Genomic DNA, 26,473 nt, shown 5'->3' with positions numbered 1-26,473 from the left:
AGGGTACATACAAACAAACTTGCACTGTTGACCAGGTGGCAGGCTGGCCATAGACAAGAATGTCAAAAATCCCCAAGTAACAGTAATGTGCTCTCACTCAAAACATTGCGGTGCAAAAGGCAATGTAAATACACACACTAAAGTATACACACACACACACACACACACACACACACACACACGCAAGCAAGCAAGCTCCGAGCCTGACACGATGGCAGGTGTGTTTACTGAGCTACCCATTACAGTGATGGGCATGAAAACAGTTCAAAGAGGAGAGAGGGAAAAAGAGAGAGGAAGGGAGAGAGAAAGCAAGAGAGAGAGAGAGATCTCAAGCCCCTGAGGAGCAAAAGCACTGTGCAAACATAATGAAAGCACATCCCTACTTATCATTTATTCTCACACACAAACAACAACGGGAAAAAATGCTTTGTGTATGAGAGCAAAGCCTTTGGGATGATTGCATGTTTTCATTCTAGCCCTTCCAGCAACAAAAGCGAATGAAATGATCGCTCAGGATGATGAATGGGGGAAATGGTGGGACAGGGCCTTTTAGGTGGATATCCCCCCTCCCCTTCCCCTTGCTTTGGCGATTCTACACCGGCCTGTAGAGACTGTTAAGCGCTACTGTGTTACTGTTTGTATCTTAATTATAGTTGAAACACACTCAGAAAATTGGAATTTGTTTTAAGTTTCGTTGAAAAGATGTCTTTTTTTAACGAGGTCTTGGAACAATGCCCTTGAGCTCTCACGGATGCTATCTGAAGAGAAACATTTCAATACGTGGCAAAGAGAAAATTCATCACTAACATGAATGATTCTTCATTCACGTTCGCCTCGGCCTTAGGTGAAGGGGTTATTATTGATTTTAACATTAAAGGAGATAGTACATTATTTGCTAAACTTTTCTTAGGAGGCACTCAACGGACGGCAAATAGCCTTTATTTCGACGTTTCCTCTGACGTCAACACAGTCCTTAAGGATTCACATCTGCTAGTTTTACCATATTACAGTTTAATGCCTTTGTATATTTGCTTGTAAACTATACCTATAAATGGTCTGTCAAATTGGAGTATATTCCGAACTTGGTTCACTTTATACGCATAGTGTTATCCGTTTGCCAATTCTCATCAGACATTTTTTTTGTCCAATGTTGTCTCGCAGTCTGTATTGATGCCGTCTTCTGAATAATTCAATAACTCTTCCAGGACGTTCTTGAGAACAGTACTGGCAAAACAATGAAATGAAAAGAAAAGAAGTGTTACCGAGGTGAGGGAAAGCCGTGTGTTCATCACTATTTGTGCGAACGAATGGCGTGTTTAAGAGGGGGGGGGACGGTGAAAATGGTGAGAGTGTGTGCAGCACGGTGCTGGCAGCAGGGCAGCGTGGAATAGGATTGCGCACGGTTCTGAATGCATGTTGAGTATCCGCGGAGAGAGACAATTGACACTGCTGGCAGTAGGCACCGAAATGGGCATTGATGCCAGTGTGAGGCTTGGAGAAGCGGTGCCATGGTGCCCGCGGGCCATCTGGGTGGGCCTGAGGCCTCGGCGGGAGAGAGAAAGGGCTGAATCCCTGTCTGCCACCCTGCCATCAACAACCCAAGGTCATGAATATGCATGGGTATGCTTTACATAAATAGTCTCTCAGTGAGACTCGGTGACTCACTGGCTCTTAATTGCTGGTGGCAAATCACTCTCTTTTTCTTCGGAGGCTTTTATTCTCTCTCTCTCTCTCTCTCTCTCTCTTTATGCCTCGGTCCTTTCTCTTTCTCTGGTGGCAAACCTTCCACTGCTTCTTCCACTGACCTCCCTCTTTCTCCCCTTCATCTCTTTCTCTCTCTCTCTCTCTCTCTTTCTCATCATCTCTCATCCATCCCTCTGTTCCCTTGGCTCACACTATAAAAGGCCAGGGATGTTTCATTGGTGCCCACCAGTGCCCATAGCCAGAGGGGTTATCAGGCTCATCCCAGTGCGCACCCACCCCCCCCCACCCCCGGGTGCCACGACTCCCCCTGGCACACTATGAGAATGGCACAGCACTGACTGCCAGCCGTGTGGTCACATGGTGCTTGACCTGACCGGGCTAACCCCTGAGCTGGACGGCTCACCACGGGCACCTCCAGAGGGGCAAGCAAGGCGTGACGTTTCGGCCCTTGCGTGAGTCTACCGCAGGCTCCTGCGTCAGAGCAGTGGGGCCGGAGTCCAGCAGAGAAGAAGGCCGAGCTCCTAAAGGCCAAGCAGTAAAGTGCCTCGGAGCACTCCATTAGTCTTAAGGCTATATACCCATGATAAATTCAGGGTTATTTTTAACCTACATCTCCCATCATTAGTACCAGGTCATTAGACATAAATTCCCAATTATACATTTATTAGAGGGCATTAGAGGACAAATGTAACTTGGGAGACGATGGGAGACGAGTCTATGCACAGAGATATTTATACCATAGTGTATACAAGCCCCATCACAGGGAGGGTGAAGCACATTAACTCACAGCTTTTCATTTTAGGGAACACTTCAATCCAAAGTGGCTTGGAGAATGTCTAATAACAGATGATGAAAGCACAAGAAAATTAGAGGGGCACTCAGACAGCAGAGCTGCACTGAGGCTAAAAGGCATATGCTGTACATTTGTGGAGGTGCTTTGTGATTCATGTCTAAATTGTCTAACAGGTTCTTGCTTAGCCCATGCCAAGGTTTACGTTAGCGAACTAATGCTGGAAATTGGTTGGTTTCACATGCAGTTGTCTGGTAGAATACTGTGTGATTGGAAAATATGCTAAATGAATGAATTAATTAATAACATATTAGATAGGCAAATAGGCCTATTGCACAACATTAAATATGCTACCAAGACAACGTAAATATAAACTAATCCTGTAAAGTTTTTTTTTTGTACAAGCAGCATAGTACTTTCATTCCATGAAGTAAGCAGGAATTCTTGGAGTTGCAGTTGCGTTGTAGCAATACTAATTTATAGGCATGATTTCCAAGTTATTTATTTGGACTGTTCCTGTTTTAGGAGGGGGGGGGGGGGGGAATCCAGGGCAACTGACAACCGGTCACAGCCGCCCATCTAAAATCTTCAGTAAGGACCTGTACCCACTCTCATCCAAACCTGCACGGCAGATCATCATGACTGTTACTACGCTATCAGAAGGGCTGTGAGGAGGGGCCGCTGGGAGTGAGAGTGAGGGGCTGTGATCGCAATGACTCATACCAACAGCTATGTCATTCCTGTTTTGAAGCTCACGTCATCTCAGCCACAAAATGTTACCAACCCTCTGGGAATTCTCCCGATTCTCCACTACTGTGTAGTAGTAGCATTTTATATTATTGTTGATGGCCATAGCCCATATGTCAGTTTGCAATGTTTGCACAGTTACAGAGTTAATTTGTGCTGAGTACATTTAATAAACTGCATTGTTGAAGTATATTGTTTGTGTTTTTATTGCCATTTAAATGTATAGGTATATGGCTATTTATGTCCAGTAGATTTTCTGTATGTCTGGTATTTAGTCCGGTCAAAAAAACAGGCTCTGGTACATGCTACAACTTTTCTCAGAGTTTCTTGCAAATTAGGTAGTTTTTGCATAACCCTGTTTACAGACAGACAGACAGACCACAAAAAAAAAAAAACTGCAAAGGCAAACAAACAAACCGCACTAAAAACATGGCAAAGGTAAAAAATCTCTATGGTAACAAGCATTGTGACACAACACTGTGAGAATTACAGCAGCATGTTAGTGAGCGTTAATGGAAGGCAAAGGAGTGAATGTAAAAATGACACACACACATAATTTCCCCTTGGATGGTGCCCCATATTATTCTCAAATAAGTCACGAATAAAAACTAATTAAGCACTATTAGCACCATGGATATTTGCACTGAAATATACAACATCCCTAAGTTACTACTATGTAACTACATTGGTATTACAATTGGCTGTGAAAGTTATTGTCAGAATAGACTGATTATGCAGTTCACATTATTTAAACTACAACCCAGAGGTAAATGCTAATTTAATTGATCATCATTACCTAAATTATCACAACGAGCTCGATGTGTATCAAGATGATCTTCCATTTCATGCCGTAAAGGACTTTTAATGGCATGGGTTGGGGACTTTATGATCCAACCATAAAGTGTTCAGCTGGAGAAGTGTCTGAAAATAGACCTTATCAGTGCGGAGTCACAAAGCCTGTGTGTGTGTGTGTCTGTCCATGAGTGTGTGTGGGAGGGAGACAGAGTAAGTGTTAAAGTTTGTGTGTGTCTGAGATAGAGCGAGATGATGAGTGTGTGTGTATGGCCATGTGTGAGAGAGGATATCTGTCTCTTGCTCTATATGTGGTGCGTCTGTGTGTGTGTGTGTGTGTGTGACATCTAGAAGCATTGTTGGTGTGGGTCAATGTGTATATGTAAGACAGAAGGAGAAAGTGTCTGTCCTGTGTGTGTGTGTGTGTGTGTGTGTGTGTGCGTGCGTGCGTGCGTGCGCGCGCGTGTGAGTGAGTGTGTCTGTGTGTGTGTGTGTGTGTGTGTGTGTGTGTGTGTGTGTGTGTGTGTAACAGTGAGAAGCACTGGGGGGATAGGACTATATAGACTGAGAGACCTGCTGTGGATCTGGCCGAAAAAGGCTCCCGGGTGCTGAGTTGTGCTGAGACACAGAGGGATGGTGCAGGCGGTGGGGGGCATTTTTCTATCTCATCCCTGCTCCAGGCACAAATCCCCCCAATTGATCCCGGCGACCCCAGCCTCAGCCCTGGGCCAAGCTCGGGATAGGAAAGGCACTAGGAAGAGCCTGAGGACTGACAGACAGTGTGGTGGTGGTGGTGGTGGTAAGAGGCAGGTGGGGTGGTTGGGGACCTGGGTACAGGCTGTTGTTTTTTTGGAGACGAAGGGGGCTTTTTTTTCTGGGAGCCAGGAAGAGAGCAGAGAGCAGAGGTGACACATGACAGCGTGCGAGCTGGGGAGAGAGGAGATGTTTCCACCGGGGCAAGGAACTGTTTCCTCTCAAGGGTGAGACAGACAGAAGAGAGGGAGAAGGCAGGAACAGGGGGAAGGGTGATGTGTATGTGTGTGTGTGTGTGTGAGAGAGAGGGAGAGGGAAAGAGAGAGAGAGGGATGAAAAAAGTAAGAAGTAGAGGAGGGGTTTTGGGTGAGTAGAGGCAACCGAGTGAGAAGGATGCTATGGGATCAGCTTTGTTCTTGAGGGAGAAAGCGCACAATTGTAGCTAGGCAGGTGATTTACCTTGGTGATAGATGATGTAACCCCAGGTAGGATGCAGGACTTTCTCTCTTTTATTTTATTTTTTCGGAAACACACACACACACACACACACACACATACACACACTCTGCTCAAGTGTAGCCCCAACTCCTTTTCTTGAGACACTCTCCAGATAGTTCGCACTCTTATTGCTTGTCTCCTTCTCAACCAATTCGAGATCGACCCATGCGTGATAGAAAAATAGGAAAAACAAAATGCACTACATACTCCATGTTCCCATCAGATGCTATGTTAGCTCGCCATCTGCTTTGGGCGCCTCCGATCTGATATTCCACCTCCTCCCCAGTCGGTGAGAGGAGCCATCGCTCTCATCAAAACATGCTAATGAATCCCCATTCTCGACTCCCACAGCGTACACAAAACGGGCAAATGGCTCGCCGCACTGAACACACACACATGAACACAAACACACACACACACGCGCGTGTGCATACACACACACAGTCATGTACACACACACACAAACATGAAAACACATACACACACCTACTCACACATACGCACAGTCAGCAGAAGGGGCGAAGTGAGAGGGAGATGGGTTTCATGTTCGTTAGCGAGGCCCCGTTGATTGACATAATTACACCCCAGAGCCCAGCAAAGAGGGAGGGTAATGCCGTAATATGGGGCCCAGCCGCCGATGATTCATACCAGCGTTTGTCATTAGCTTTTACTTCACCAAACCACAGGAATCGCATCGCCTCAGCTGTGAGTGGATGGCGCCACGTGCAGAAGCCGCCATAACATTTCAAGCACATTATGTGCTTTTAACAATTTTATGTTCATATTTACGAGTGTGTGTATATGTGTGTAAGTGAGTAGTTTTGTGTGTGTGTGTGTGTGTGTGTGTGTATGTGTGTATGTGTGTGTGTGTACGGTTTGTTGATATGATACACACATGGTAATCCATTGGTTGCAAGGTGCTCCAAAATTATGATCAATAAAGCATTGCACATAATGCATAACCTTTTGATTGCCATTTCAACACGCCTGGGGGTGTGTTAGTGTCTGTATAAATGAACCTTCGCGCAGTGATGACATGGTTCGATGGAGTGGTTCAGGAGTGTGTTGATGAATGCTTCAGGAGACGGGTTAGTCAAAAGGGACTGGCAAGCAGCACGGTAGCAGATAACATTGTGAGCTGGTGAAGATGTTCTCATACGCTCACATTGTTTTCTGTGTCCTCAAATGAACTGAACACAGAACTGTTTGGGTAAAAAAGGCCTGGCAGCAGGAATGCGTGCAAGAGGATGTTGGGAAAAAGTGAGAGAGAGAAAGAGAGAGAGAGAGAGGGAGATTCCCATTGGATGCCGGATAAATTATGTAAATACGTTTTCAAACAGATGCTGGAAGTCTCATAAAAAACAAAGATGGTCTCAGAGCATTTTCAATTTGACTTTCAGCATCTGATCAAAAGCCAAAGTGAATAGAAAATGTCAAGCGAAAAATGCATCCTGGCTGGAACTCAATATTTTAACAGGAATATATTTCATCTGTAATGAAACTCCTCAGTCCCATGCAAGCTTATTTTACACACCTACTACAAGAGCTAACTGAGAAATGTAGCAATATGAAATCATTTTTGAAGGAGTACTTTTTTGTAATGTAATTATTCCATAATCGATGGGATCCTATGCTAAGTCACTGCCAAAAGCAACAATGTATTTCAACAATACAGAAATATCGATGCAGAATGTTACTATGACAGGCAGGGGCTTTATGAATGCATACTTATATTGAAACATTTAACAGAACTGTCATGACATATGTTCAGAGGCGTATCAAGCTTTTTAAAAGTGTGGGGGTTGTGGGATAGGAAAATGAAACAATCTGGCCAAATTATAAATAGTATTTTCTGAGATGGGTGCGGAGTATATTGGTGTCCGGGAGTTTCTCCCCCGAAAAAAAATTGAAATTCTGATTGCTAAACACACCATTTTAATGCAGTTTCGGAGGGACAGAAGAAGCAGCGCCCCTCATATGTGTGGCTCATGTGACATGTAGGCCTACATGGTCTACCTGCTATCACTTCACTATTTGACACTACCCTACATGGAGACATATCTCATGTTATAAATCAAGAAATCATTTCAGAAATTATGTTTTGTGCATATGGGTTAGCAGGCTACAATAAATTGCCTAACAGACAGCAGCCTAATTTCAAAGTATCACTAAAACCTATTAAACTAGATGTACCGCAGAGCGGTACAAAATATGACCGCCGCCCAGTCCAGCACATTTTTTCCACAAAAATAAATCACGCTGAAAGGCCTATATGATTCTAACTGTCTCACTAAATTGCATTATCCACACGTACTCAATTCTCACTGATATCTGCTAGACAACAAGTACCAAAACATGATTAGTTCATAGATTTCACATGTAAAATTCATTTTATACAACCCCACCTCCATCTTGCCTGTTCATAATTCTGAGAAATTCTTGAATTGTGTGCATGTGTGCATGTTCATGTTTATGTTGTGTGTGTGTGTGTGTGTGTGTGTGTGTGTGCGTGTGCGTGCGTGCGCGCTTGTGTGTGTGCCTGCGTATGTGCCTGTGCAAGCGTACATATGTCTACTGTGTGAGTATGTGTCATACGTATGATTACTGTGAATGTATGTGTGTGTGTGTGTACCCCGGTCTTTCAGTGTCCCGGGAATCATTGTTGGTGTACGTCACTAAATGTACACATAAAGTATTTTATTGTAAGGCCCCCCATGAACGAAAGTACACAAAACTTGGCATGCATTCGGAGGGTGTCATAATGATCCTACACTTTTAATTTCGTGCAGTTTTGACCTTGTCAGCCAGAGATATTGTGATGAAAACACCTAATTTTTTGCTTTTTAATTTTTAACTAGGTGGCGCTATACATGAAATAAGTGGTAATGGGATGGGTTGACATGCCCCGTTAAGACCAACATACATAAAAAAGGTGGCCCTCCTAGGCCCTACGGTTCTCGAGATATTCACAGAAAACTGTCTCCGGCCACCTACAGGCCAGTTGGTGTATAGTAACATAAATTAATTTATTGTGTGGCCCCCCATGAACGGAATTCCACAAAATTTGGCGTGCATACAGAGGGTGTCATAATGATCATACACTTCCAATTTCGTGCAGTTTTGACTATGTTAGGTCACAGATACCTTCAATTCCAACACCTCATTTTTACTTTTTTGTGTTTAACTAGGTGGCGCTATACATGAAATGAGTGGTTATGGAATGGGTTGACATGGCCCCTTGAGATCAACATACAAAAAAAAATGGTCCTCCTAAACCCTACGGTTCTCGAGATATTCACAGAAAACTGTGTCTGCCCTACCCTTCTTTCGGGGGGTCCAGTCCAGCGGGGGGGCTACAGATCAAAACGAAAAACGATGGTTCCATGCTATCCATGTGGGGTTACATGCCCACCAAGTTTCGTGTACCCCGGTCTTTCAGTGTCCCGGGACTCATTGACGGAAATTTGGGCATGCGAAAAAGAAAAAAAAAAAAAAAAAAAATCTGACTAAACCTATATGACCGCCGCTTCGCTGCGCGGCGGTCATAATAAATATAAAGGACACAGAATAGTGACAGAACTGTAAGCTCAAATTCAAAAACGTTTGCAGTCTACCTATAAATAAATTGTGTTGCATATAGCCAACTTAATTAATGTCAATTTAAAGATTATGATTAGCAGTTTCTATGCATTTTTCCATTGATAGTTACAGGAAGCCACGTTGTTGTTTAAACTATTGTTGCTTCTAGCCCAAGTTACCTCCAGTTTCACTTGCTGCAGGGACGCACACATTGCATGAGCGCTCATAAGCGTCCTATCTCCGATGTAGAACTCAAATGTGTCTTGACCCCGATCAGATCAAATAAGACGTTCTAAATGGAACGCGATGTAATTAAGCTGTTCAGATCTTTTCCAAGCATCTTGGAGACGTACTGTACAGTATGTGTGCTGACTGGGCTATGTCTATACAGTCGATGACACCTAATGAATAAGTATTTCTGATGGGGAAACGTTTAGCCTAGTTTTTTTTTTTTTTTCAGTCTGCGGTTCCATACCATTCAATCTTGCTGCAAATGAGCAGACGTGTGAAGCACCGGGCATAACTTAATTTCGCGGCTACGTGGACCAGTAGTAGGTTAATTGTTGAGGAGGCCCTCAATAGTTTGAGAAAAGTGGCAGATCATAGACAGAGAAAGCATAATGCTCTGAGAACAATAGCCAAAGGTTTTCCTGCAGAAACAGGTGCCTTGGTGCACGCACCCCGCTTTCACTTTGACTCCCTGCATTTCTACATTGTGACAAAAACTGTCAGTCAGACAGTGAATTTTGGTTTACTAAATTAGCATAATGCGGTAACAATTATCATTTCAATTCTATCTGAAATCTGCTCACTGCAGACGTTACAATGCAGACCCAAGCAGCAGCACAGCCTTGAAAGACGCACACTTTGAATTTGATCAGAGAGGCTCTGGTTCTTCACTGGCTAACTTGATGTGATTGGCTGGATGACCGTTCAATCAAATCAACAGACCTATTTGTGTCTCTGTGTGTGCGTTATAGATACGGTTCCAACTCTTTACGGGAGCGTTTATTTCCATATTTTACTTTCAATTTAATCTGACAAAAAGTGTGGGGGATAAAATCGTGTTCCAGCAAAAGTGTGTACGTTATAACACCCACATCCACCTGCATATGTTTTGAAGCTTTTTTCAAGATGCATTATACTGTAGTGTTGTAATGAGAAAGTAGGCTAACTATAGCTAACACTGACTCATGCACATCACAAACAGCATAGTTTACATTGATAAAATCCAGCTAATTAGCTTCCTAGCTGGTGTAAGGCTGTGAATTGGTGAGACTGTACTGCTGTTCTTACCCATTTCCAGAGTACAACACTCCACAGTGAATAACCAGGAATGTTGATGGGATCAAGTTTCATTTATACTTTCAGTTTTTCCTGGACTGTAACAGAGTTTGTCAGTTGAGGGATTAAACCTACGACTTCAAGCCCAAAAGCCCAGCACTCCGCTAAAGAACACAACAGAGGTAAACTAGAAATGCAATTCCAAGGAATTACACGAGGGGATGCAGTCTGCTGGTTAGGGTGTTGGTGGGGCTGTTGGTAGGGTAATTGTGATACCTGCAAAGGTGCTTTTGGAGTAACCAAATTTGAATCTTGTGTGACATGGCATTATTCAGATATCACACTCAAGGTGTTTTTGACCTTGACATTTGACCTTCAACCTTCAACTCACTTCATCTTTGAGTCCATAAAAACACTCGTACCAAATTTGAAGCATGTACGTCAAGCCGTTCTGGAGATATAATGCTGAATGCATGATATATGGCTGGGACTTTTATTTTCACACACAGGAAACACTTTAACAGGATGTGTAGTTCAGGTAGAGCTAGATTGTATGCTTAGAGGCTGAGACAGTTGAATTCCTCACAGGTGACACCTGTGCCAGTGTTCTGATTAGCCTGGGAACTGCTCTGAGAACTACTTAACGAGCGCAGCTGGCTCTATTATGACATCACAGCCCCCATTCAAGTCTATGGGGGAAAAATACACTTTTAATTACAAATATCTCAAAAAGTATAAACTTCTCAAAAATGAAAAATGGATAGGACGGTAAAGCCTTGGAAGATCTACGGAACGGTGTTTGAACCAAATTTGTACGTTAAGCGGTTTGGGCTGAATATCGCGCACAAAAAGGTAAAAAGAAAAATAATAATAATAAGAAGAAGAAGTTTTCGGATTTCAATAGAGGGGATGCATCCCCTCTAACAATCAGGTGGCAGTCAGAGTACTTTGGGTACATTGAGATTTAAAAAAAATTTTTTTCAGCTGTCAAAATTATAAGTATACTTAAAACAGATCCACACACATGCACACACAAACGCGCGCACACACACACATGCACGCACACACGCACGCACGCACGCACGCACACACACAGTCACACACACACACACACACACGCACACACATAGTGAAGTGTGAGGTGTTTGACTAGGCTGAGACAAAAGCCACTGATTGCGTTCCCCATTTTTTCTTGTTTTATTGGTGCCCACAGTTTAACTCTGCAGGCTTTTGCAAATTGCCGTGTCCCTGGCTCTCTGCTCTCCATGTCCTCCCTCAGCCCGGGCTGAGGACAACAGACTGCTCAGTGCTATTAACGCCATTAAAAGGACTTCCAGATTGCCAATGACATTACCAAAGCCCCTCACTCAATTTGGCGGGTGAGGCACGCCAACCGATATTTAATTGATGCTAAATTTCCATATTGTGCACATCTGTGTGGTAATTGCTCGCCTTTCCTGAACGAATTAAAGGAGATTGCTGATTTATAATATGTGTTACCGATGTGTTCAACACAGCCATTTTGGTGAAGTCTCTAATTAAGGGTGTTTAAACAGTTCGTGAGAGAAATTCACACTCTCATCACTGCCTGGTCACGCAATTTCACTTTTTTTTTTCTTTTTTCTCGAGGCTTGTCACATGACTACCATGAAATAGCTAAACCCTGCAGTGGCTGAACAAACCGACATCTTAGAGACATAAGACAGAACGACCAATAAGCAGTGTCTTAGCCCCTTTTTATATAATGACAGCATTACTCCCAACGGAACCCTTTGAACATGTGGGATATTGACCTTATGTGTCCCGTTGATTCCGTTTCCTCCGGGGAAATGTCCTCACTCTGAAGTTTTTCCTAAGAACAGAGGAAAGCTGTCTCACCAGGACCACTGCCTGCTCTCACCCTCTCTCTTCCGTCCTGTGCTCACACCTCTAGTTTTCCCTCCTCCTTATCTCAACAACCTCAGGCTTGCTTTCAGGGATTTTGGGTCTTACCATATTGTCAACTATTCTGTTACTATTTCATCCCCTAAAGCATCACACAAATGGATTTGCTGCATAATCTCATGCTTTAAACCTGAGCAGTAATGTATGGACTTGAACTTTTCTCACTATTCGTTCTGAGGGAAAGAATTAAATGACTGCGGCATTATGCTCCAAGCAGACTGTGAGTGTGTGTGTGTGTGTGTGTGTGTGTGTGTGTGTGTGTGTGAGTGAATGTGTGTTTTATGCATGCTTCTGAAGCTCTTGCCTGGTCGGATGACATTTATGTACTTTGACATTGTTCTGAAGAAGCATGGTGTCTGTGCAGTGGTGGCCTCCTTTAGAGCAGAGCCCCATGCAAATCCTGAGATGGCACAGGCTCTGTAACAACGATCCGACATACGGACCGCATGCATATGTATACAAACACCTACACACACAAATACACACGCACACACTCACACACATACATGCATACATACACATACATGCATAGACAAACAGATGCTCCCACACACAAACTTAGACAAGGACACATACAAAAAAAGCAGGCTCAGACATGCAATCTTTTCAGGAAATCCTCACCCACGGAAGCGTTGCAGATCCAGTCTTTTGTCTCTGTAGAGGAATGCAGCGAGGGACTGTTTTATGAGAATATCGTTTCTTTATTTATCCCCCCCCTTCTCCCCCCCCGCCCCCGCCCCCACCGGTTTCTGTCGGCATGGCGTGTTTTTTGTTTTTGTGTGTTGTCATGTTTATGGGAGCATAGCATGCATACACTTGTGGCTGGCTGCCGACGCTCCCGTGCCAGATAATGTCAGTGCACGCTAACGAGCTCTGAGAAATGTCCTCATTAGGCCACCAAAGCCGAGAAGAAAGAGGCCTGGCAATTAAAGGTGAGCGAAGGTTAAGCAGGCACGCACGCAAATTATGCTAATATTCGCCACTCGGATTAGAACGACGGGGAGCGAGGTGACAATAACCTTTTCGATTGGTTCATTAAACCACCACCACCGCCACTAGCAACATCGCCACCGCATGCCCCCCTTCCAAAATTCAGATGGGTGTCAGGCAAAACAGCAGACTAATGTGACACGGGACAAAAAAACAAGGGGTCATCAAGTTGTCCAGGGGCACAGGAGTCAACAAGGGGAAAATCTCCCGAGTTAGACAGTCAGGTACACACTCTTGCTCTCTCTTTGTCACTCTCTTTCTCTCTCTCTCTCTCTGTCGTTCCCTTTTTTCTGCCAGCGCTCGAGCCTGTACGCTGCCACCTCTTGTTCAGCGTTGAGAGAGGTTATCGATTTGGCATGATAATCAACCTGGTCGCTGCGTCCTCTAACAGTACCACAAAGGGACAGACGACAGGACAGTGGACAGGAAGTGAGCAAGCACACTGTTTTTCACATGTGTTTTGTTTTGTTTAGTTTTTTCCTCCGCAGGCCTGTCCAGTCGGTGAAGGTGCTCTTCCCCTGACATTGCGGAAAGGTAAGAGATCACGCTGCGCGTTTTTCGTCGGGGCCTGTCTCAGCTTCGACTGACTGTGTGAAAAGGGACAGCGGGGGAAAAAAAACGACAAGAGTGTTGAAGTGGCGCCGCGACAGGGGAGGACAAGCGAGGCCGCTTCGTGGCCCCTTCTCCATACCGTTCGTGTCTTCAGGGGACAGGCTGTCCCACATTCGTCCGTCCGGCGTCCACCTAGCGCTCTCCCTGTCACCTCGCTGCAGCCCTCCCTTCTGTCTCCTTTCTCTTTGCAAGCCGTGTTTAAAGTGTACATCTGTCATCAAACAGAACCAAACACCCCAACCCCCCCCCCCCCCCCTCCTTCCCCCCTCCTTCCCCCCTCCTCCTCCTCCGCTCTGTATCCTCAGGCTGGGACGTGACAACCAGTGCATGGCGACTCGGTCCGCAGTGTCTTCTCCCCCCACTTTTTAAATAGCCATCTGGATCGTTCCGGTTCACGTCAAGGGTAGATTTGATGGTGCTGACCACAAATGGCTGACGAATGACGAAAAGGCTCACTTGGAAATTTATGAAAAGGAGCACTTTGTCTGAATCCACACCAGAGATCAGATACAGGTCTCTATGGAGTGAAGTGGACTGAACGTCAATGACATAACGTAAACAACAACAACAATAACGACAAAAAAAACAACTTTTTGAAAAGCGCATTTCTGGCGAGTCAGAGCACTTGGAGGTATCCAAGGGGAGTCAGGGCGTTTACCAAACATGTCACATCACAGCAACCAAACACAGCAACAAGAAGAGCTCCTTTTGACAACTTGGTATTCAGTACAGTCAGTGGCACCCTACATTATTCATTTCTTTAGAGGATACTCCAAGGAGGCTCGGAATACCCAATCCTCCATATAACCCACTTAATGCCCTGACTCCGGTTGCCCTCTCTGGCAGAGTTTCGTAAAAAAGATGGGGGAAACCAGGCACCCCCCCCCCAACCCCTGCACAGATCTAGCACATCGTTTCATTCACCACTTATCCATGGACCTTTGCCCCCCCCCCGTCATCACTGTTATCAGCCATCCACAGGTGTGAATTCTGCTACTGTACATAATGTCCCACAGCCACCACCACAAGGGGAGGTTTGAAAAAGGGAGGTTTCTCTCTCTCTTTTCCTCTTCCTCTCTCTCTCTATTTTTTCTTATCACTTTCTCTTCCTCTCTCCCACTCACTTTCATCTTCCTGTCAGCCAAGGCACCCACAGCTTGCATAAACTCGCATAGCACACTCGCAGACAATTGCATCAAGTTAAAGCAGCCAGTTAATGCCTCGGCTGGAAATCAATTCACATTTGATGCAAATTCAATTTGACAAAGTGGCAAGGGCCATGAATAAATAAATAATGAAATAAATAAATGAATCTGGGAGCGGGAAAGAAAAAAGGTCCTGACATCATTCATTCATGGACTCAACACCTCAAGGCAGTCTTTCGTTCTCATGGAGATGACGAAAAATGCAAAAATCAACTGTGATGTAATGTGTTCTTTTATATGACACATTTCCATACGAGCCGACACATTGAGTAAAGTTCTGGAAATGTAACTGTTTGAGTCGGGTCTGCTGATCTGGAGGGTACAAAGTCCAAAACGATGGAGCTTCAGGGGACTGGTGAGGTTTATTTTGAAGACCTGACCCATTTTAAATGGCATAAGAGGTTTTGTTACGGCTCACTAACTGTAGTTTTGGACAGGCTCCTTAAGTTGTCAGTGCCATACACCCACATATTGTTGTTTTGAGATGGCGGTTGGGGGGATGGGAAATAGGATGGGCTTGATGATGAGCTGCATTCTTGCTCTGGCTTTGATTCTTTGTTTCCGTCGTTTTTTCCGCCCCTAAATTCTGAACACTGACAGTAACCTCAGCTGACTTAGTTCCAGGACCGTGGTCGGGTTACCATGGTGATTCCATCACATCATCTGTGCTTGTCACGCACACAGAAGAGGAGTCTCTGGCTGATGTGTCTGTGGGAGAGAGAGAGAGAGAGAAAAACAATCTTTAGCCTGACGTTCTCCATCAATGAGCTTACATAAACATGCCCTCCAGGTGATCGCTGTGGGGTTGCCGTGGCACGGGTGCAGTGGACCTTTGGTTCAGGAAGATTCCGTTGCAGCGGACTGACTGACCGCCCGCCCACCTGAGCTCTCCAGCCGGTGCCATTCGCAACACGGCCGGGCCAGGGAGGAGACGTTGATGAATGGGATGTGGAGAGAGGGAGTGAACTCGCCGGCTTTCGGTGGAGATGCTGAGTGGAAGGTGGGCAGTGGTGCGTGTGGGGGTGGGGTGGAGAAAGCAAGTTTTGCTCGGTTTTCAAAACTGATTTAGCCTGGCTGCCTTCCCCCTGGCCTACATCGAGCGCTCTCTCTCTCTCTCTGTCTCTCTCTCTCTCTCTCTCTCTCGATCTCTCCGTCTCTCTTTCTCCTTACTTCCGTCTGGCTCCGGTCTCCCCCCCTGCCGTGCAGAACGTTCCGGATGAGTCGCTGCCCTCCCACCTTGAGGTAAAAGATTCGACTCCGTCCTGCATAAACTCCCCAAAACAACAGAGAGAAACAGAGCAAGAGGGAGAGAGAGAGAGGGCGAGAGAAGGCAAGAAAGAGAAAGGGAGAGGGAGCAAGCTCTGAACCAAAGAGCATTGAGTGGCACAGGGGAGGGTCGTCAGATAAAAGACTGTGAGTCCCGAGTGCGGTGCGTGGTAGATAGGCACATCTGAAAAACACTCTGACATTTCCAGAGTGAAGTGTCTCTTGGAGAGAAAGCCTATTGACATGTAAGGGATGCCCCCTGTGGTTTGCTGTTGTTTTACAGGGCGCCCGACGAACCAGGCCTGCTTGCTTGCCGACAAAGGCCGCACGTCGTGTGTCTGGCCTTTCAAAAAAGGCATTTCTTTATTCGGATAATTATTTATTTCTTTGTGGGTGCCAATCAGAAAATGGGAAATTGACAGGTGGTGTAAACCAATGGGAGATCGCTGTCTGTGAGCAAGTGTGTGTATGTGTTTGTGTCTGTGTGTGTCTGTGTGTGTGTGTGTGTGTCTGTGTGCCTGCATCTGCAGGTGTGTAAGCGTGCGTCTAGAATCCAAAACACAATCAGCATGCACGGTGAATACAGACAAGAGAAGGTGAAAAACAGCTGTTGTTTTCTCTGTCTCTCTGACTCCAGAGCAGCCGAGTTGAGCTCCATCATCTCAGCCCGAACACCCCTGGGCCCTTCACACAGTGGGGGCCAGTCAGTGGAGAAGCAATGTCAGGTCACGCCGTCGACTTTTCTTTCAGGCTGGCCAAAAAAATATATATATAAATAAACTGGATTTCAACAGTGCAGACAGACAGACCAAGCCTGTGCTCTCTCTGCTGTTGCTGAAGTAGCTTCACACTACCCCCCCCCCTCTCTCCCTTCCATATTTTCACTGGCTCTGAAAAGGTTGGGGAGAGAACGCGACAACTGTGCTTGGCTGACTGCTCCACTCATGCTAACATTGCCCAATTTTGGGGGAGACGGCTCAGTTGAAAAGGGTTCTCAGTGGGGACACTGGCACCCAAGCAGCTGCCATGGCAGGTTTGTCAACAACAATGTCCACCACAAAAAGGGCATCTGCCACACTGTACGCAGATCAGCCAGGCAGGGACTAAGGTGCTTAGGGAGAGAGGAGATCTCCTGTACCGGTCGGTGGTGGCGGCAGCAGCTCACGACCGCGTGCCATATTATGTGTGCAATCACGCCGGGAATAATTGGAAGTGTGGGGAAGAATACCAAACGCGGTATTGAGGGATGGGGAGAGAAGGAGAGCAATAGCAAGGGAAAGAGAGAGAGAGAAAGAGAGAGAGAGAGAGAGAGAGAGAGAGAGGCGAAGATGAGAAGGAAAAACAAAGCTCGGCCAAGGCGTCATCGTCCACTCCGAGCGAGCGGCGCGCTCCTATTTGGCGTCGTTGTAATTAAAAGGAACAACATGAGGGATCCCTTCCGCCGCCGGCCTCGGCCACAGCCTGCGCTTGGCTTAATTACACGCTGGGCACGGGCAATAACATTTGAAGTGCGCCTCCACATACGTCTTAATGAGGAAGAGCGGCGGAGGCTCACGGCGCCGGCGTTCCCCTATGATCACCTCCGCGTGCACATACTAAACAAGCGCGCGTCAGATAGCATTCATTAGCACCGCCGTGCCCGATGGACCGACGGCCATACGAGAAGATTTATTAAAAATAAAACACAGGAGTGGCGGTGGCGGCTCGCCAAGTGATTAAATCAGTAACGCACTCAGTCGACAGCATTACCTGCAGGATTTTCACCACGTAATGCAGAGGCACAAGCACTGGATTTGGACGAGGCAGTGGTGGTAATATGGTGTCCATATGGCAAGATTCGCCTGGGTGGTTTCAAGGAGCTGCTGTGTCTATCCTGCTGTGCAACATTGCCATCTGCTGGCTTTGAAATGGAAAACAAAAGAACCGTGTATTTTCAGGGAGTAAACCGTAAACAATGAACATAACCTGCATCTGCATGCTTTCACTGCAAATCTCTTGGAGATGTGCTGTAGAACCACTGCTCATTTTCTGCATAAAACACAGAGGACACATGAAAGGATCACAGTTGCTGCTGCTCAGGGAAACTTTTTTCATGACATAGTAATAAAGAGCTGACGGTACAAAGTGACGCTACATTTAAGTAGGCCTGTGCATGTCTATAGGCAACCTGTGATTCTGTCATTTCTACCCATTTGTTAGACACAAACAGTCCCCTTTTGCACTCAATAAATATAAAAGGGTGATTTTTTAAGGACTGACCACGGCATAATGACATTATGTAGGCTACGCACCAAGGCATCACCAGTAACAACAACATTTCATTTTTAAAATCATCAGCCTGTTCAAAATCACCAGCCGTTCACGCCCACTGCATTTTAAGAAAAAGATGGCTGCCTGCAATTCAACCTGCAACTCTGTTTATCACCACTGGGCGGTGCACTACGGCAGCAGTTCCAACAACATGTGCTTATCAAGGGGAAGGCCTACACTCCTTCTGATAGGCTACACTCCTTCTGCAAGTCCTTAATATAACTCATTAGCTTTATATTGCCTATATCTCCGACCAAATCATGCTGTTCATCAGGTCAACACAGATGGTCCAAAAAAGAAAAATGTTTAAATAACCCCAAAAAAGAAAAAAATGTTTAAATAACAGATTTAGTTTGAGTTAAACCAAGACAAAAATGTGCTCCCTTCACAAATGATGGATCTGTAGGCCTAGCCTACGCCTAATTCATATCTTCTTTTCCAATCTCGCTGACTGACAAGTGTCCCTATGCAGAGCGTTAATTTGCAATTGAGCTACATGTCTGTATTGTAGCCTACTGTCTGGGGGTGAAATCTGAAGAGTTTATGAAAGCAGAAATTAGAGGTTCATTCGATACGATTGCATTAATTATCCACAGTAGCATTTGAGAGAGAAAAGAAACTGCTGGTGTAATTTGTTAAGTGTGCTGCCTTTCTATGAGAGGTAAATTAATGGCGTTGCCTCTCTTCAAATTAAAATATCCTCCCGCAGGATCAAAGACGCGCTGTAGGCCTAATATCATCCGATACATCCGAGAAAGACTTAAACTCGTAGAGAGAGACAGACAGTCGTCAGTAATACAGATGATGTCGGTCAAATTACATTCGATCAATAGCGCTAGAGAGGCAATGGCTTCGGTGCTGCTTCCTCGGACCATGATGAATGAGAGCATTATGCAGGATCATAAAAAGACGCTTCCTGGGACCATCCCTTCGCCCCTCTCCTCACGTGTTCAAGGTCCGTTAAAGGGGATGATTTGTTGCATCATCACCTGCAGAATGTGGCCTCACCTTCCTCTCTACCCCTTCCTCCCCTCCGTGACCTGTGTGATGGAGTGTCCGCAGGCCACACTGTACTTCCTGTGACAAATCTCCACATTGATTTCCCCTTCGTTAACACTTCTGGGCGGAAACAGAGGCGCACTCTTGCTGATCAGACTGTTTGAGGTGCCCTAATTCAAGCAAGCTCCCCGCCTTAGTTTGTGTTAACCATTCTTGCCTTCAACTGCTTCACGTGTTAAAGTAGATATAGTCTGCAAGGGGGAATTGTAAAGAAAATAAAGCGAAACCGCAAACATAGTTTGTAAAGACTGCATATGGCATCTTCTTTGTTCACACACAGCCTCGCCAGGCCAATCAGGCCAATGGACTGAATGCGGTAGGCTATGGTTTCAATGTTGACCCACTCCAGAAATGTTAACATAATTAGTTTGCTTTTTATTACTGTAGGCTGCGTAGATTGCCATTTGACTAATGATATTGGCGCTCAACACAACTAACACATAAATTAAATGCCTAATGCATGATGGCCTCTTAACACGCTCAACTAAGTGTCTTTAGCCTTCCAGCATAATTTATTGTGAAGAGATCCTCTAGCGTTTTTTTACAGTAGGCCTACTAATGAAATCCGACGGAAATCCGCTATTGATTTTGCAGTTATGCACCCATATTGATCCACTTTGTTCAATGGCAGGCTGTTTTCTTTATTAAACAAGTAAGTCAACTGGTAAAACGCAGCATCGTAAATATGCCACTCATTGTCTTCCATGCATTGTCACTTCATGTCCCATTTAGAGGTCCATTGGTAAGGTCTTAAATGTAACATGGAATCAGAGCTAGACAAACAGTAGGCATAGGCTTGGTTGTCTAACAGAACTGACCGGTCCTGAAACACGGGGCATGAAATATCATGAGTTCCAAAAGCCATCAGACTTGTGCCGTCCAGACGCGCGTCTCAAATCCGCTTTGAATGATGTACGGCGCGGTGCTTGAGGAGTGATTGATTGAGCTGTTAAAGTCAGTTATCCATCAGTAGGCTACTGTCAGCGTGTGCCATTTTTTGTCGAAGTTCCTCCTCCGCATTCGCACGAGGCCCGACTTGATCCACTGCCACGAGGCACATTAGCCTGAGGGAGGACTGGCGCACTGAAAGGGGGACTTATTTCATAATGACATTTACTGGCAACATTGACTGTGAGAATTGATTAGCCTTTTTTTTTTCATCAGACCCAGATTGCTGCAGTGCAGTTTCACAATTTATCATGGCAATACTGTAAACTAATCACATTGATTTGAGATTAATCAAAAATGTTTTATTCTTTTACATGTTTGTAAATATCTCCTCAAACATGCAAAAATTGATCTGGGGTCAATGTTTCCATATTATGCATGTACAACATGTCTTAAGTCTTTGAGCTAAGCTTGCATCTTTCATCAGAGTGGACTCATTTATTCTTTATTTTGAAATTATATAGGCTGGTTAATTAAACACAAGAAACACATTTTGCAAGAGTGACTAATGAATGCGGTGCTTTTAGCCCCACTAAGTAATGAAGGTGTGTCAGTGCAAATGTAAGATATATGAGCCCTGAGAAACATGAGTGTTTGTCCATATCCTGTGATGTGTTGTGATTCTTGTGAAATCTACAAGTTAAACATTTGGCATAGGCTATAGCTTTGACCATTACATTTCTCATGTAAATACATAATTCCAACATGTTTATTTGTTATATGCAGTGTTCACAGCTACTCAAACTGTGAATGTGACACCAGTAGCACAGCCCTATCAAATATTATTACCTCATATTAACGAAATGCTACGCTGTGCTAATGCTTTTGGACAACACTTGTTCAGCTTAGTATTGATTGTGGAACTTAGATGACAGGTGAACTATAAAACAAAATAAGACCACATCAAACTGAATCACAACTTATGCAACAGCATAGAAGCAGACTAGCAATATTTTCCCTCTTCCATCAAACTATTCCACATGGCTTCATCACCTGGATTCAAACATTTGAGTTTTTTGGTGTTTTATGCCCCCAACGTTGTCTTCAAGGCAGCGCTGCCTGGAAGGCACTAGGGTTAGGCATGGGTTAGGGTTGGGGTTAGGTTTAGGATTAGGTGCCTTTAAGTCAGCGGTGGCAGCGCTGTCTGGAAGACGACATTCGGGGCATGAAACACCATTGAGCAACATTTGACTGGCATCCTTCAGGACTACTATCAGTCTGATTGGTTAAAGGCTAGTTACTGCTGAGAATCATCAGTGGGTATTGTGTGTAGTGCTGCACACACTATTCAAAAACACTGGCTTATAGAGGCCTCTGGAGGTGTTGTTATGAAGACACTGTCGGAACACATGTCAAACAACAACAACACAAACAACCTTCATATGGCTGCTTGAAATGAAACTATTTCACCCCGCCAATAGATGTTACAAGATTAAAAACCACAAGTAGACATCAAAGACTTTTTTTTAAATTCGACATCTACTGTGTGTTGTTACGTGTATTTCAGCACTCAACGAGGCGTGCACCATTCATAACATTGTGTTGCTATGCTACTATGAAGACTGACTACAATAAAAAACAGTACAAGCTTTCATAAAACTTGCATTAAAGGAAGAAAGAATGAGAAGAGTTGATTTTTTTAATGCACCTTGAATATGTGAAACAATATTAGTCTTTAAGCAGAAATGTTCTACTTCAAAATGAAACAGAGACTTGTGCAGTATTAGTTATAATGAATGTTTAAATGCATAGTCATGCTTTCACAGAGCATGGCAAGCTCTGACTGAAAGTCAGTTGAAGTAGTTGAAATGTGTGTGAGTTTAAAAGGTGTCACAGCACTTGTCTATTAATTTCCGACCAAGGCCAAACCTCTTTGGATCAGGTTTTTGTTGGCTGATCGTGGTAGTGTTTCCTCTTGAATCGTTAGCTGGCAGCTGAGAGGCCTCTTAGTCAATGCTGCTGCTGAGAGACGCCTTTTCTGATTGTGGAAGCGTAATCAAGACAAAAAACTTTTGAAGATGAGATTGGTCAGTGCAATCAGCTCTTGGGGATGTAATCTTCACACCTCAGAATGTCCACTCTTTGCCAACCACTGAAGTTGACCTCCCCTTCTCTTATCAGAGACTGGGGAGGTTTAGGACGATTGTAAGGGCCCTGCATTGCACTGGCTGGGGGCCCTCATAGAGTATAATGACCAACATTATTACTATTGGGGGGGGGGGCAATATTACACTCTTTCATAGGACCCTACATTTCTAGTTGCACTCCTTCCCCACACACACACACACACACACACACACACACACACAGACAGACAGAGAGAGAAACACACACACACACACACACGCACACTTATGCACCCCTCTACTCCTCTCACTTCCTCCCTACTGTCACTTTTTAAAGTAATTTCACTGAAAGGGCACCTCGGAGAGAAAATCGCTCGCTGCGCACTGTCCATGACTCACGGAACGGCGAGCAGGAGCATCTGTCCTCTCACTGAGGCCCCCCCTTCTTTGTAATGTCCCCCGTCTAATGTTTTCCCATCTAGCGGCGCGGCCGCTTGGATGTGAATTTCAGCCTTGGGAAGGCTTTCATCATAAAAATGAGCGGCAGTCTGTAGAAGTGCGCGTCTGTGATGGACAGACACAATCCCCTCCTCTCTCTCTCTCTCTCTCTCTCTCTCTCTCTCTCTCTCTCTCTCTCTCTCTCTCTCTCTCTCTCTCTCTCTCTCTCTCTCTCTCTCTCTCTCTCTCTCTCTCTCTCTCGCTCTTTTTTGTGTGTGGTGGGTGATGCATTTCCACTGAAAAAAGCCGTGCATCATTCCACTGTTTGCCTCCATTTCGCCGAGATAGGCAGTGAAAGACACTCAACTTGTGTTGCTGCCTTTCCGAAATAATATCCCTTCCAAGGCATCGGGCTGAACTGCAATATGCAGAGCGCGCTTCAAGTCGGGGTTTACATAACACAGTGTAAGTGGGTGGGGAAGGGGCACAGACATGCTAATGTGGCCTACGGAGTTTGGGTAAGAACGGAGAACTGCCCAGTGAAAGCCTCTGGGCCTCTGTGCCATTTTGTGAGTTGAGATGCATGATCAGGTGAGAGACTGGAGGAGGAGAGAGTTCATCCAAAGGATCAGTGGCATCTGTGCCCCAGGCATTTCATGACTAGCTCGAAGACCTTGCTTGATGGGTGATTAGATATCTTCGAAGTCAATAATATCTGTCCACTGGGGAAAACCACAATGTACATATAAGATAGATGTCAATATTTGTCTGACATTGCGTTGACCTTGTCATCTCACTGTAAATGTTGCATTCATACCGTGAACAGAAGAAAAAGTCAGCACATTCTCAGCATTAGATCACAGTTCTGATTGCCTTAAATTTGCTGGTGACATTTCATCAGCCATTGAAATAATATCTGTGCAATGACAGTGATGAGATTAGCAAATGTGAAAACAATACAGATTGAACAGGCCTTGTTCCAGTAGAAAACGCTAATTGGTTTTGTTCAGCTTATCTTTGTAATAATATCATACTTATAGAAATGGTTCCAACTACACTTCATTGCTTTTGACAGTTACAGAACTCATTTCACGCCTATTCAGGCCAGTCCTGTCGGAACAAAAAGAGATATCGCATCTAATTTGTAATAAACACATAGCCTACCAATGATTAGATAAGGACTTTAAGGATAAGGATTTTTTTCAGCACATCAAGGAGATGTAGAAAATACCTATTTTATCAGCTCTGTCGTTAGGTTTACGATTTTCTGAAACTGTGAACATGTAGGCTGCAGCACTGTTTGTTTACATCTCGTTCGTATTTGTGAACAATATTTATTCAGTCCAGTTTGCACCAGTGGATCAGAGATATCTTGTGACTGTCATATACGACTTCGGCAGCTAGGCGACGCTGTTGGTTATTCTCCCATCAATAGATCGCACAACTATTTATAATGAAGGAAACAACATTTACACAATAATCAGAATTCCAAATGATCTCCCCAGTAAATTATGCACAGCAACTTCCCTCTAATAATAGACGTTGATTTCCCATCAGGGCAATGTGTTAGTTTTGCGCGTATCTATTTACGTCATTTTACATGCACAGGGCATCCGGTTGACTTGGGGCATTTCGTGGAAGGTGTGCTCTGTGTGCGTGAGTTGACAGGAGACACCTTCCTATGCGTTACAGGGACAACTTGCGCCTTTGTGTGTCTACTTCTGTAATCAGTACTTTTTGAGAGTTTTCACACTCTGTTGGACTTTTTAGACCCACCGAGCATGATTAGCCACTGTTCAATCTCTTTCCATTTCTTTGACAGCTGATTAAGTTGATGGTTTTAACTAGAAAACAATAAATCTGGGATCATCTAATCCACCTTCAATATTCTTGTTCGCACAGGCGCGTCGCCGTAGCCAAACTCTGCGCAGAGTACGCGCATGGTCCGACACACGGACTTGTGTGCCCTTTGGACAACCACGCTGCAGGCTGCACCAGACCTGGTTACCATTTCGATGTAACAATTTCGTATGAAAGGGATATATCCGCATGTGAAGTAAATATTTTAATTACAAAGGAAGAAAGCTTATTCGAAGCCTTTGAGACCACGAGAGTCGCCGAATCCAGCACGTATTGGGAAGAAAGGACAGCGGACCCGAGTTCCAAAGCCACGGACAATTATTTGCGCTTTTCCACCAAAAAACATTTTCAGGTTTACTTCGCTGGCAGGTTTACTTGGCTGTTCAATAGCAAAGTAATTTTGGATTTCTTAAACGTGGGGCGTGTACCCAAAAACAGAACATTTCAAGAAGTGCCGTTCACCGGAGTCCGTGTGGATGTGTCATCTACAGCATGAGCAATCATTTGCTTTTGAATGATGAGCAATTGGAGCGCACAAGATTTATGAGGAAAATCGGAATTGTAATGATTTATAACCTTTAAACCAACATAGGATATTATTGAGGAATCTAAAAAGAAAGAGATAATGATTCTGGCAACTTTATACATCATGTTGCCTGTTCTGGGTAAGTTATCGTCCAACTTTTTTTTCCAATAACCAATTTACCATCTCTCAGTATTTACCCTTTTCATCTTTTGTTAGGTTTGAAACCCAAAAACTTGTGTATAAGCTACTATACGCTCACGGGCAGCGTCCTGAAATATGCTCTCATGGAGTCTTTAGACTGATGGAATTTAACATCACGCTGTTCGAAATCTTGAACAGCATGATGATCATATATTGCCACCCTGATGGGACGCTATTTTGTATAACTGAATAATATAAATGTATTCCCTTGAGTTGTAAAGAGGTGGTGAAGCCTGATGACTTTCATTGGACGCCTAGTTGCTTATTAACGTGCATATTGATTAAAATTAGCTGAATTTCTGATTATATGGGTATGGGTAGTATATGAAGCAACTTAATGTATTGGTCATATACTGCTTGACATTTATTATTATAATTATTATTATTGTTATTATTATTATGCAGATATAATATCCTCCACCAAGTCGGACAGAATGCGCAGCGGCAGACTGGACTGTGTGGAGGCGAACGGGCAGTGTTTGGGGGAGTATGGCTGCAGCGCAAAGTATCGCACAATGAGACAGTGCGTGTCGGGGAAGTTAACGGACAACTACACCATGCTGGCCAGGGCCGACGCGCAGGACGAGTGTCGTAGCGCCATGGACGCTATGAAACAAAGCCCTCTGTACAATTGCAAGTGCAAGCGGGGCATGAAGAAGGAAAAGAACTGCCTGCGTATTTACTGGAGTATCTATCCGAGTTTACAAGGTACTATTGTCTTACAAGAAAGCAAATGCCTACTCCAAATCATCCAAATTGGTCAGTCTAAGTTCACTGAGGACCTCTTAGGCAAGGCATATAAAATAAAAAAGTAGGCTACCATGATACTTTTTCAAGCCTATATCGTAATGCAAATATATCTCACAGAAAATGCTATGCCTGATGCTAAGAATATTACCTC

General features: G+C 44.5%; 1 protein-coding gene across 1 annotated transcript in view; it reads left to right on the top strand.

Annotated features, from left to right (window-relative positions):
* Nucleotides 1-24,689: 24,689 nt before the first annotated feature.
* The window catches only part of gfra1b (gdnf family receptor alpha 1b), a 32,995-nt gene continuing 31,211 nt past the window's right edge, over nt 24,690-26,473 (top strand). The window contains exons 1-2 of the mRNA XM_076298975.1: nt 24,690-25,510; nt 25,978-26,280. Of these exons, the coding sequence (XP_076155090.1) occupies nt 25,471-25,510; nt 25,978-26,280 (343 nt within the window). The 5' untranslated portion in view covers nt 24,690-25,470. The remainder of the gene's footprint in view (nt 25,511-25,977; nt 26,281-26,473) is intronic.

Source organism: Alosa pseudoharengus, unplaced genomic scaffold (genome assembly GCF_046254945.1).
Source record: "Alosa pseudoharengus isolate Yale_2024_CS ecotype anadromous, Long Island Sound unplaced genomic scaffold, YU_APseudo_1.1 YU_APseudo_1.1_scf_21, whole genome shotgun sequence".
In the NCBI taxonomy this organism is placed as follows: domain Eukaryota; kingdom Metazoa; phylum Chordata; class Actinopteri; order Clupeiformes; family Clupeidae; genus Alosa; species Alosa pseudoharengus.
This window is presented reverse-complemented; position numbering and strand designations above follow the sequence as displayed.